Raw genomic sequence first — 14,271 nt, 5'->3', positions numbered from 1 at the left:
CTTTAAGATTCTAATTCTTCATGTTGAGCTGCGGCGAGTGAAAAAGCCGCTGTTAGAAGTGTGAAGTGTTTTTGTGCCTGCAGGATGTATCGTCCACTTTCTAAGTTGCCGCAAAGGGGCCAGTTGTTCACATTTTGAAGAAAGCATGAAACAATTTAAGGGGTGGACACCAGGGAAATATACAGATTAAGTAGGCATAGCATGTTATTTTCAGAATGGCTGGGAAAAACAACACGGAACGTAACTACATACAGATGATAAACGCACTTTATTTGCAAGTCACACAGCTTGAACTTGTAAAAATCAACATTTCTCACGAATTGCTATGAAGTCCAAATTACATTGGTTGCCAGGCATGGTGACGGCGTGGCTCATAACAGGTGGACACAAATGCGAATTCTCACTCGGGATGGAGTAAAAGGTTTAATCATCAAAACAAGCAGGGAGTCGGTACACACGTGATCCAGCAGTGAGACAACGGTAACAAACAGGCGATAGGCTGAGGCGTGGTTCAGCAGACAGGCAGAGGTCAAAATACACAGCGAGGGGGCGATCAGAGACAAAGACAAACTCAAGGTCAAAGACAAAGCAAGGTCAAAAATCCGGCAGGAAACTAACTGGAACTAAGGCTGGAGAGTGACATGAATTCAACAGTCTGGCAGTGAGCGTGTGAGGGCTTAAATAACTGGTGGTGTAATTAGTGGAGAAATGAGGAGCAGGTGTGCAGAAGGTGCTGGAAGGGGGCGTGACCGGGGAAGACAAAGGTAAGTGCAAGAGAGTGCAGTGAGGCAAAAGCAAAGTGAACTGGGGCAAGATAAATAAGTGGCTGAAAAACCAACGGTGCAATGCAGGTAAAGTAAGTGACAGAAAAACTAACAGTGAATAATGTGACGTGTTCCAGACAAGCCATAATGTGAGAGCAAAAGGGGAAACAAAATGAGGAAATAACGTGACTAATCCAAATAGCGGGAAACAAGAAGATCTGTGATTATAATCAAAACTAGAATAGGGACTGATACAGATTAAAATATAAAATAAAAGGCAATGATCGATAAAGACATGACAAATCAGTTTACAAACAGAGCAGAAAATAACTGACATGAAACAAAACCAGTAACCACAAAATATAACACAAAATAGATGATAAACGGAGAATAAACAAATGAGAAATAAAAGATAACTGATAAACGGAAAATGCAATAAATAACAAATGGAACATGATATGAAAAGAAACACTGTAGGTGAATAATAACCAAAACCTGTGACTAAAGCAGAATACCAGAAATGTGATAACCAGAACTAAACTTTCCTGATTCTCTCCCCTCAGCCCCAACCAGTCCCAGCAGAAGACTGCCCCTCCCTGAGCCTGGTCCTGCTGGAGGTTTCTTCCTGTTAAAAGGGATTTTTTTCCTTCCCACTGTCGCCAAGTGGTTGCTCATAGGGGGTCGTTTTGACCGTTGGGGTTTTTCTGTAATTATTGTATGGCTTTTGCCTTACAATATAAAGCGCCTTGGGGCAGCTGTTTGTTGTGATTTGGTGCTATATAAATAAAATTGATTTGATTTAAACTTAAAGGACCAGGAGTGAACAAACAATAACCAACTACAGAATAAAAGAAAACTAAAGAAAGAATCCATGACTAAAGTCTAACATAAAAGTGCTGTAACTAGGTTTAAGGGTATGATTCCTTCTTTGTTATCGTCTCCAATGCCATATACCAACACAGTGCAGAGTAGCTACCTAAACTCTGTGAGTGAGATAGATTATCTCGTCAATAGCTTTACATCCTTATTGAGCACAACTTTGGATGCTGTAGCTCCTCTGAAAAAGAGAGCCTTAAATCAGAAGTGCCTGACTCCGTGGTATAACCCACAAACTCGCAGCTTAAAGCAGATAACCCGTAAGCTGGAGAGGAAATGGCGTCTCACTAATTTAGAAGATCTTCATTTAGCCTGGAAAAAGAGTCTGTTGCTCTATAAAAAAGCCCTCCGTAAAGCTAGGACATCTTACTATTCATCACTAATTGAAGAAAATAAGAACAACCCCATGTTTCTTTTCAGTACTGTATCCAGGCTGACAGAGTCAGAGCTCTATTGAGCCGAGTATTCCTTGACTTCATGACTTTCTTTGCAAATAAAATTTTAACTATTAGAGAAAAAATTATTCATAACCATCCCAAAGACATATCTTTATGTTCGGCTGCTTTCAGTAATGCTGGTATTTGGTTAGACTCTTTCTCTCCGATTGTTCTGTCTGAGTTCCTTTCATTAGTCACTTCCTCCAAACCATCAACATTTCTATTAGACCCCATGCCATAGGTATTAAAGGCACTGCGCTGCAGTGGTTTGAATCATATTTATCTAATAGATTACAATTTGTTCATGTAAATGGGGAATCTTCTTCACGGACTAAGGTTAATTATAGAGTTCCACAAGGTTCTGTGCTAGGACCGATTTTATTCACTTTATACATGCTTCCCTTAGGCAGTATTACAAACCCTGGCAATAATTATGGAATCACCGGCCTCGGAGGATGTTCATTCAGTTGTTTAATTTTGTAGAAAAAAAGCAGATCACAGACATGACACAAAACTAAAGTCATTTCAAATGGCAACTTTCTGGCTTTAAGAAACACTATAAGGAATCAGAAAAAATAATTGTGGCAGTCAGTAACGGTTACTTTTTTAGACCAAGCAGAGGGAAAAAAATATGGAATCACTCAATTCTGAGGAATAAATTATGGAATCACCCTGTAAATTTTCTCTTTTTTTTTTTTAACTTTATTGTTTTTAAAGGTTCATACCAACATTAAATCGACAATAACATCAGTCACAGTAACATAACAGTCTGAAGTTACAGGTTTCTATAACAGATTGACAGATGTTTTAGTACATTATTACAATATCAAATCAAAATATTCATGTCACTACATTGGTGCCATTTAAGAAGATTTTCCACTTTTTCCATTGCTTGTCATATTTGTCCCCTTTCAGCTTAAGATTATAAGTAATTTTCTCCATCCCTGAAATATTTTCCACAACATTGATCCAGTCCTGTTGTGTGGGTGGGTCTGGTTGTAACCATTTCTTTGTGATTGCTTTTTTAGAAGCAGCTAAGATGATTTTTGTGAGATACATGTCCTCATTCCTCACCACTTCGGTTATGTTTCCCAGATACAACACCAGATATGTATCTAGAATTTAATAGTGGGTGTGTAGTCCTTAACTTGTGGATTCAGTGTCCTCCATACATCAATCAGTCCCACTTGCTGTATTATTGTGTTCATTAAATTAGTCATGTGATTTTTGCACTTTTTAGTACTGGTTGTATCAATATTCCGGTTCAAAACACTGTTATAATCACCTGCACATATTAATAGACCTTCTGACTCTTGTACTATTAGGTTGAATAGGGTCTTAAAGAAATTCTTATTACTCTCCGGGGGAGCATAGATGTTTACCAAGGTAACCAGTCTATTTTCCAATTTACCTTTAATTATTACATACCTACCATCTTTGTCAGTTATCTCTTTAGCTAAATCAAATTGAACAGAGTTGGTGATTAATATAACTACCCCTCTTTTTTTGGCTAGGTTTGTAGGAGCTATAATATGTATTTCTGTATCCAAACCTCTTGAGTTTTTCATGTTCTAGTGAACGCAAATGTGTCTCCTGTAAAAGAATGACCTGGGCATTTTCTTTAAGCAAAACCTTACTACTTTTTATTGGATTATTCAAGCCATTTACATTCAGTGACACCAATTTAATATTATTAAAAGGCATGTTCTTTCCCAATATTTAAATTGTAGTTCTCCAGACGTCTAACACCGGCCTGAACAAATGGCCAACAACAAAACACCAAACACATCAAATAAAATACAAATAAAAAGGAAAAAATGCCTGACTCCCAAGTTATGGTGAACTCTTCACACCCTTTGTCCCTGTTGGAAGGCTGAGGGGAGATTCTCTTCGTGGAGGGCCCCTCCTTGGTGGCGAAACACGCAATCTCACACATCCAAAGTCCAACTTTACCCGATAGCAATAATTTTAGTTTAAACGAAGTTGAGTGTTTGTTGGAGGTATAAATCTCACGTTTCCCCCGCTATATTTCTAATTTACTAAGCACACATTTCTAACAAAAACCTTTCTTGCATACCGTAATTCCGAAAGTAGTGTGCGCTCTGATACGCGCTGGTTAGTGGTCACGCTGCGTCAAAGTGAGCGCTGGCTTCTCCGCTTCACCTATCGGCTCTCTGCCACTGCGACGCCAACGATAGACGCTCCAATTCTGGGTTCATCTCTGCTGGATTTGGTCCCGGGTCTGGTACAGCGAAACCTCTTTTCCTCATCTCCACGGCTGCTTCTTGTGCGCTCCTGTAGGTGCGCACGCCAGTGTCCCAGTGAATATGTATCTTATCCAGCGGTGTTTGAAATCGAACACTTTTCTCTCTCAAAACCCTCTTGATGTTACCATATTGCCTGTGCTTCTGTACCACTTCAGTGGCATAATCATGATCAAACGATATGCGCTGCCCCTCATACATGACTCTTCCTGCCCAAGCCTTTATCAATATTTCTTCCTTGCATGTGAATTCCTGGAAGTTTATTATAATCGACCTGGGTGGAGCATTTTCATCAGGTTTTGGAATCAGGGCTCTGTGGGCTCTTTGAATGCGTAGGTTCATGTCCTGTGGTAGTGAAAGTGATTTCTTAAGCAGCTTATCAGCAAACTGTAACATTGAATCTTTTTCAGTCCCCTCTTTGACGTTGTAAATGCGGATGTTATTTCGTCGTGCTCTTCCTTCCAGATCTGTCAGTTTATGTTGCATTATCCTGTTGTTTGCGATCACTTTGGTTAAAGCATCCTTCATGGCTGCGGTCAGCGTCTCAGCCTCCCCGATACGTGCCTCAGCCTCGCTTAGCTTGTTTTCCAGTGCATTAGCTTGTTCAGTATTTGCTGTAATATTCTGGTATATTTCAGTTTTTAAAGCCGCCATCTCATGTCTTCTCTCAGTTCACGCATTTTCTGGAAGTCTTGCTTATTCTCTGTGCGGAATATTTGTAGATCCATTTGAATCTCTTTTAGCATGTTGCTAATGCTATCCGCACCTTCACATTGCTGTTCGGGGTTTTCCATTTCCTCCGCTTGTTGTCGTGTTTCACGCTTTGCACAACTTCTGGTCCACGTACCCCCTTTCATTCCAGATGAATTTGGCTAAAAGAAAACCATGCTGGTCTTGAATATGGGGTCTTTTTCTGAACTTTGCTATCGGTCACTCTGAGTTATGCTGCCATCTTGTCTCGCTTGCTATCGGAAGTCCACCCTGTAAATTTTCATCCCCAAAACTAACACCTGCATCAAATCAGATCTGCTTGTTAGTCTGAATCTAAAAAGGAGTGATCACATCTTGGAAAGCTGTTGCACCAAGTGGACTGACATGAATCATGGCTCCAACACGAGAGATGTCAATTGAAAAAAGGAGAGGATTATCAAACTCTTAAAAGAGCGTAGATCATCATGCAATGTTGCAAAGCTGTGTCTAAACTCTGGACCAAACCATACAAACAACATGGGAAGGTTGTTAAAGGCAAACATACTGGTAGACCAAGGAAGACATCAAAGCATCAAGACAGAAAACTTAAAGCAATATGTCTCAAAAATCGAAAATGCACAACAAAACAAATGAGGAACGAATGGGAGGAAACTGGAGTCAACGTCTGTGACCGAACTGTAAGAAACTGCCTAAAGGAAATGGGATTTACATACAGAAAAGCTAACGAAAGCCATCATTAACACCTAAACAGAAAAAAAACAAGGTTATAATGGGCTAAGGAAAAGCAATGGTGGACTGATGACTGGATGAAAGTCATATTCAGTGATGAATCTCGAATCTGCATTGGGCAAGGTGATGATGCTGGAACTTTTGTTTGGTGCCGTTCCAATGAGATTTATAAAGATGACTGCCTGAAAAGAACATGTAAATTTCCACAGTCATTGATGATATGGGGCTGCATGTCAGGTAAAGGCACTGGGGAGATGGCTGTCATTACATCATCAATAAATGCACAAGTTTACGTTGATATTTTGGACACTTTTCTTATCCTGTCAATTGAAAGGATGCTTGGGGATGATGTAATCATTTTTCAAGATGTTAATGCATCTTGCCATAGAGCAAAAACTGTGAAAACATTCCTTGCAAAAAGACACATAGGGTCAATGTCATGGCCTGCAAATAGTCCAGATCTTAATCCAATTGAAAATCTTTGGTGGAAGTTGAAGAAAATGGTCCATGACAAGGCTCCAACCTGCAAAGCTGATCTGGCAACAGCAATCAGAGAAAGTTGGAGCCAGATTGATGAAGAGTACTGTTTGTCACTCATTAAGTCCATGCCTCAGAGACTGCAAGCTGTTATAAAAGCCAGAGGTGGTGCAGCAAAATACTAGTGATGTGTTGGAGCGTTTGTTTTTCATGATTCCATAATTTTTTCCTCAGAATTGAGTGATTCCATATTTTTTTCCCTCTGCTTGGTCTAAAAAAGTAACCGTTACTGACTGCCACAATTTTTTTTTTTTTTTTACTGATTTCTTATAGTGTTTCTTAAAGCCAGAAAGTTGCCATTTGAAATGACTTTAGTTTTGTGTCATGTCTGTGATCTGCTTTTTTTCTACAAAATTAAACAACTGAATGAACATCCTCCGAGGCCGGTGATTCCATCATTTTTGCCAGGGGTTGTATTAGAAAGCATTGCTTAAATTTTCATTGTTATACAGATGATACCCAGCTTTATCTATCCATGAAGCCAGAGGACACACACCAATTAGCTAAACTGCAGGATTGTCTTACAGACATAAAGACATGGATGACCTCTAATTTCCTGTTTTTAAATTCAGATAAAACTGAAGTTATTGTACTTGGCCCCACAAATCTTAGAAACATGGTGTCTAACCAGATCCTTACTCTGGATGGCATTACCCTGACCTCTAGTAATACTGTGAGAAATCTTGGAGTCATTTTTGATTCAATGCGCATATTAAGCAAATATGTAGGACTGCTTTTTTGCATTTACGCAATATCTCTAAAATTAGAAAGGTCTTGTCTCAGAGTGATGCTGAAAAACTAATTCATGCATTTATTTCCTCTAGGCTGGACTATTGTAATTCATTATTATCAGGTTGTCCTAAAAGTTCCCTGAAAAGCCTTCAGTTAATTCAAAATGCTGCAGCTAGAGTACTAACGGGGACTAGGAGAGAGCATATTTCACCCATATTGGCCTCTCTTCATTGGCTTCCTGTTAATTCTAGAATAGAATTTAAAATTTTTCTTCTTACTTATAAGATTTTGAATAATCAGGTCCCATCTTATCTTAGGGACCTCATAGTACCATATCACCCCAATAGAGTGCTTCACTCTCAGACTGCAGGCTTACTTGTAGTTCCTAGGGTTTGTAAGAGTAGAATGGGAGGCAGAGCCTTCAGCTTTCAGGCTCCTCTCCTGTGGAACCAGCTCCCAATTCAGATCAGGGAGACAGACACCCTCTCTACTTTTAAGATTAGGCTTAAAACTTTCCTTTTTGCTAAAGCTTATAGTTAGGGCTGGATCAGGTGACCCTGAACCATCCCTTAGTTATGCTGCTATAGACTTAGACTGCTGGGGGGTTCCCATGGTGCACTGAGTGTTTCTTTCTCGTTTTGCTCTGTATGCACGACTCTGCATTTAATCATTAGTGATTGATCTCTGCTCTCTTCCACAGCACGTATTTTTTTCCTGGTTCTCTCCCTCAGCCCCAACCAGTCCCAGCAGAAGACTGCCCCTCCTTGAGCCTTGTTCTGCTGGAGGTTTCTTCCTGTTAAAAGGGAGTTTTTCCTTCCCACTGTCACCAAGTGCTTGCTCACAGGGGGTCGTTTTGACCGTTGGGTTTTTTCTGTAATTATTGTATGGCTTTTGCCTTACAATATAAAGTGCCTTGGGGCAACTGTTTGTTGTGATTTGGCTGAATAACTGAATGACTGCAAACTAAATAATAAGGTAACGAATGAAACCAGTGACTAAATAGTAAACAAAGCAATAAACAGAATCAAACAAAGCAATAAACAGAATCAAACTGAGACTAACATGATAAAGTATAAACTAATGAAAGGTAAAACCAGAGAATCAAAGAGGGAAAAAAGGCAATGAATGATGGCTGTGGGCATAACACCGGTTGCAGGAACAGTAAAAACTGAACACATTACATATCATGTGACCATTATTCAAATCATACACAGTGGCATCAGTAACCAACATTTATGTTTTCTGTCTAGTTTGTATCCTCAGCACTCTTTAGTAACAAAACAGGTGTTTCTGCAAATAATAATAATATGTTGGACTGGAATCGGCTCATCTGTGTGGTGATAAACAGAAGTGATTAGGATCAAATCCATGTTTGGTGTTATCAAGTCCTTTCACAGATGATGCATGATTCTACTCGTCTGTTCGTCATCATCTGGCTGTTCACCAAACAGACACATCACATTTGAACAACTTTAAACTGACAAAAAGGGCTCCATCTAAATATTCAGCAAGTGGCAGTTTTGAAAGACAGGAACATTATGTCAGTACACATTTATCAGAATCTGCAGCTTGGTGTTTTCACAAGATGCTGAAGAAACACACGTAATGTCCATTCATTTCTCTCTTAAAATAAAAATGAGCCTTTAACAAGTTCACCATGTCACAATATACATGTTAAAGTAACAAAATGTGTCATACATTCATCTGCTTTGCATGTCCTCCTGCACAGGCACATAAGTCGGTGCAAGTCAGGACGTTTCTCTTGGACTTAACAAGCCTCTGGGTGCTGGAGTCGCTGAGAAGTGAGCGATCATGATACTCATGCCTGGAACAAAAGAACTGGAATTGTTCTCTTAACTTTGTATCTGGACCAGTCTTCACTGGTTCTGACCGCTGACTCTGAAATTCAACACAATGTCACATTTCTGTGAAGGCTCTCAGTTGTCCAGGTGGTTTCCATAGTAGAGAAGCTTGAATGTCACATTATGTTTTAATGTATGCAGTGTTACTTTTTCAACATTAAACAAACATGAACAGGAAAACTTAGATTATTACAACTAATGTCATTTCTTCAAGTAAAAAGTCGATCTTTGCAACGTGAAAGTCAAAAGGTGGGGGGTGGGGGTGTAAATGCACTTCCAATAGACTACAACACAATGCTTTAAGAGTTCTTTAAAAGAATTTCACCTTCAGTCATAATATAAAACAAAGCATGCAAGGACAGAACTGTTGAAGGCATCGCGTGTGCGTGATTCATTTGAACTTTGAATGTGGAGGAGTGTCGATCTCTGCCTGCTCTGCTTTGCAGCTGCTGTGGGCGCAGCACACACCCGCTGAGTTCAGATCAGTGAAAACAGAGACCGTAGATGAGTACGTGCTTTCACCTTTGAGTCGCCAAACACCAGAAAAACCTCCAATGAAGCCAGGAAAAGTAGCGAGATTTGTCACTGGGAGCTTTTGAGAAAATAAGTTGCCAAGGGGGTTTGGGAAGTCACCAGTTACAGTGCGAAAGTCAGCAAGTTGGCAACACTATTTTTAGCACTCTGGCAGCCATCTTAAAAAACAAAAACCATTGCCACACCCCTTCAGAAGATCAGTTTCACTGGGGTCCACCCTTAATTATTTTCTATATATCTGTGTCAATTTTCATGCTTTCAACATAAACTGAACAATACTTTTGCAATACTTTTAGTAATTTGTGTTTGCTGGAGGATTTGACAGAGTGGTTCAATACAATTTCAATTTATTTTCATTTATATAGCGCCAAATCACAACAAAGTTGCCTCAAGGTGCTTCACACAAGTAAGGTCTAACCTTGCCAACCCCCAGAGCAAGAACACAGGCGACAGTGGTAAGAAAAAAACTCTCCCTGATGATTTGAGGAAGAAACCTCAAGCAGACCAGACTCAAAGGGGCGACCCTCTGCTTGGGCCATGCTAAGATTTTGCAAAGTTTTACAAAACAGAATATAACACAACAAAAGATGAATTTGTTGAAACGTCCATGCAGGCGTCCAGTCCACAGGCAGGGCCTCTTCCCACGGTGGAGTCCGTTCCACATTCCACATCCGTTTCAGAAATTATGCAGTCGTCAAATCCAGCACATGACATAACCGCATCTCAGACAGATAGAGAAAAAGCAGAACCAGTCAGCCAGAAAAACTACACCTAAGGTCTAATTCATCAGCAGTAAATCCACAGGAAAGCAGAGGAAATACTAAGGTGATCACAGGCCAACAGCCCTAACTTCACTAAAAAAAAACAGAATTTAGGTAATGTTGAGGCCACGGCATGCTCCGTTTACTAATAAAATGAATTAAAAGAGTGAAAAGCATAGTAACATACACTCAACAAAAATATAAACACAACACTTTTGGTTTTGCTCCCATTTTGTATGAGATGAACTCAAAGATCTAAAACTTTTTCCACATACACAATATCACCATTTCCCTCAAATATTGTTCACAAACCAGTCTAAATCTGTGATAGTGAGCACTTCTCCTTTGCTGAGATAATCCATCCCACCTCACAGGTGTGCCATATCAAGATGCTGATTAGACACCATGATTAGTGCACAGGTGTGCCTTAGACTGCCCACAATAAAAGGCCACTTTGAAAGGTGCAGTTTTATCACACAGCACAATGCCACAGATGTCGCAAGATTTGAGGGAGCGTGCAGTTGGCATGCTGACAGCAGGAATGTCAACCAGAGCTGTTGCTCGTGTATTGAATGTTCATTTCTCTACCATAAGCCGTCTCCAAAGGTGTTTCAGAGAATTTGGCAGTACATCCAACCAACCTCACAACCGCAGACCACGTGTAACCACACCAGCCCAGGACCTCCACATCCAGCATGTTCACCTCCAAGATTGTCTGAGACCAGCCACTCGGACAGCTGCTGAAACAGTCGGTTTGCATAACCAAAGAATTTCTGCACAAACTGTCAGAAACCGTCTCAGGGAAGCTCATCTGCATGCTCGTTGTCCTCATCGAGGTCTCGACCTGACTCCAGTTCATCGTCGTAACCGACTTGAGTGGGCAAATGCTCACATTCGCTGGCGTTTGGCACGTTGGAGAGGTGTTCTCTTCACGGATGAATCCCGGTTCACACTGTCCAGGGCAGATGGCAGACAGCGTGTGTGGTGTCATGTGGGTGAGCGGTTTTCTGATGTCAATGTTGTGGATCGAGTGGCCCATGGTGGCGGTGGGGTTATGGTATGGGCAGGCGTCTGTTATGGACGAAGAACACAGGTGCATTTTATTGATGGCATTTTGAATGCACAGAGATACCGTGACAAGATCCTGAGGCCCATTGTTGTCATTCATCCAAGAACATCACCTCATGTTGCAGCAGGATAATGCACGGTCCCATGTTGCAAGGATCTGTACACAATTCTTGGAAGCTGAAAATGTCCCAGTTCTTGCATGGCCGGCATACTCAGCGGACATGTCACCCATTGAGCATGTTTGGGATGCTCTGGACCGGCGTATACGACAGCGTGTACCAGTTCCTGCCAATATCCAGCAACTTCACACAGCCATTGAAGAGGAGTGGACCAACATTCCACAGGCCACAATTGACAACATGATCAACTCTATGCGAAGGAGATGTGTTGCACTGCATGAGGCAAATGGTGGTCACACCAGATACTGACTGGTATCCCCCCAATAAAACAAAACTGCACCTTTCAGAGTGGCCTTTTATTGTGGGCAGTCTAAGGCACACCTGTGTACTAATCATGGTGTCTAATCAGCATCTTGATATGGCACACCTGTGAGGTGGGATGGATTATCTCAGCAAAGGAGAAGTGCTCACTATCACAGATTTAGACTGGTTTATGAACAATATTTGAGGGAAATGGTGATATTGTGTATGTGGAAAAAGTTTTAGATCTTTGAGTTCATCTCATACAAAATGGGAGCAAAACCAAAAGTGTTGCGTTTATATTTTTGTTGAGTGTACTATGCCAGTATGCTAGCCATACGAAAGGGACAATAAGTGCATCTTAAAGCTGGAGTGCCACGAAGCATATTGAAATTGAGACGATTGTTAGAATTTTGATGGGGACCAAAGTAATTTTGTTCATTAGTGTGAATATAAAGGATTCCCAAAATATTAGTCTGAACGTGATTAAAATTTGTCCGTATCCAAGCAAATTCTGAATTATTTGCATGTGCCCAAAATTCAAAAGCCAGGACGCCATCGGGGCGACGTCACAGGTCGCGTGGGGGGTTTCACCGTTTCAAAGCGAGGAAGACCGGCGATATACACAAAGTGTGAAGAAAAGACGTCATTTGGAGCGAGAGAAAAGAGAAAATCAACGACGATGAATATTGGGAACCAAAGACATTGTTGGGAGCAACTGCGACAGAAGACTGACAAACGAACTCACAAAGATTTTGCACCGCTGCTTTTGGACAGGTGAGGTGCCTGGTGACTGGTGTCTGACGGTGTACAGTTATGGTTATTATCTGATATCTAGGTCTATAAAACAATAATTTTTCAGCCGCTGAACAGAAAAAGGGTGGGGGAATGGGACTGTTCATTGGAGATTATTTTCTCAGATGCCAGAAAACTTGTCTTTAACGCACTTCCAGCTTGAATTCGTCTGCAGGTTTTGACGTTCGCTGATATTCCAGCTTTAAGTCTGGGCTTCAAAGTCTCCACAGAATCTGACTGTTTTATTGATGCAGAAAGATCAATCCACAGATCAGGGGCATGAGAAGAGAAAGCTCTGTGACCCACATACTTCTTATTCACCTTAGGGGCACTAAGTAGTGTGCACCCTGAGAACGCAGAGCCCAGGCCGGTACGTAGGGTTTAATTAGGTCAGGTAGGTAGGGAGGTGCCGGTCCGTGAACAATTTTATAGACTAGTAGCAGAACCTTAAAATCTGATCTCACAGGGACAGGAATCCAGTGAAGAGACACCAAATTGGGTGTAATGTGGTCAAACTTTCTGCTTCGTGTCAGAAGTCTGGCTGCAGCATTTTGAACCAATTGGAGAGCCCTAATGCTGGACTGTGGTAAACCAGAAAATAGAACATTGCAGTAGTCCAATCTAGAAGAGACAAATGCATGGATCAGGGTCTCAGCATCAGCCATAGAACAGATGAGACGAAACTTCACTATATTTCACAGGTGGAAGAAAGCAGACCTCGTAATATTTCTGATGTGGAGGTCAAAGGACAACGTAGGATCAAAAATTACCCCAGGTTTCTTCACCATGTCAGTGAGATGTATGACACACGAGCCTAGGCTAAGCGTGAGCTGATCAAACTGATGCCGATATCTCGCTGGACCAAGAACCATCATTTCAGTCTTGTCAGTGTTTAAAAGTAGTAAGTTTCTAGACATCCAGATTTTCACTGATGCAAGACAATCTTCTAAGAATTTTATGTGGATGAGATTACCAGCAGTTATCGGCATGTATAACTGAGTATCATCAGCATAGCAGTGAAAGGTAATCCCAAAACGCTGAAATATGTGTCCAAGGGGTGCAGTATAAAGGCAGAGAAACAGGGGGCCTAAGTCGGACCCCTGTGGAACCCCATATTTCATGTCACTAAGGTCAGCAGTAGTGTTATTGTAAAAGACACAGTGAGAAAGACAATCTAGGTATGATGTCAGCCATGTAAGGGCATTCCCAGTAATCCCAAAATTATCCAAAGTGCCTGTTTTCTTTTCCATGTTTCCAGGTGTCTGCTGCAGGGGGCTGAGCTGTCGCTAGCATCAGGACGGCGCTATGGCCTCGTGGGCCGTAACGGTCTGGGCAAGACGACCCTGTTGAAGATGCTGGCAAGCCGCAGCCTGCGGGTCCCTGCCCACATCTCCATCCTGCATGTTGAGCAGGAGGTTGCTGGGGACGACACAACGGCATTGCAGAGCGTTCTGCAGAGCGACACGGTGAGGGAGGGTCTACTGGCGGAAGAGCAGCGGCTCAATGCACGCATCTCGAATGGAACGTAAGTCAAGCACAGCTTTGTGTTTCATGAAGTTGGGCACAGCTCTGTTTTACTAATCTGTGTTTTATGAACCTAAGTCAGGCACAGCTCCACATTTTATGAACCAACAGTAGTGTTCAGAATAATAGTAGTGCTATGTGACTACAAAGATTAATCCACGTTTTGAGTATATTTCTTATTGTTACATGGGAAACAAGGTACCAGTAGATTCAGTACATTCTCACAAATCCAACAAGACCAAGCATTCATGATATGCA

General features: G+C 41.3%; 1 protein-coding gene across 2 annotated transcripts in view; it reads left to right on the top strand.

The window, feature by feature from the left end:
* abcf3 (ATP-binding cassette, sub-family F (GCN20), member 3) overlaps positions 1-14,271 on the top strand; it is a 166,852-nt gene that overhangs the window by 41,227 nt on the left and 111,354 nt on the right. For both annotated transcript variants that reach the window (XM_034165315.1, XM_034165314.1), the window contains exon 7: positions 13,748-14,014. In XM_034165315.1, coding sequence (XP_034021206.1) covers positions 13,748-14,014 — 267 coding nt within the window. The remainder of the gene's footprint in view (positions 1-13,747; positions 14,015-14,271) is intronic.

This window comes from Thalassophryne amazonica, unplaced genomic scaffold, assembly GCF_902500255.1.
Source record: "Thalassophryne amazonica unplaced genomic scaffold, fThaAma1.1, whole genome shotgun sequence".
Lineage (NCBI taxonomy): Eukaryota > Metazoa > Chordata > Actinopteri > Batrachoidiformes > Batrachoididae > Thalassophryne > Thalassophryne amazonica.
Note: the sequence above shows the minus strand (reverse complement) of the source record. Positions and strands in the feature narration are given on the sequence as shown.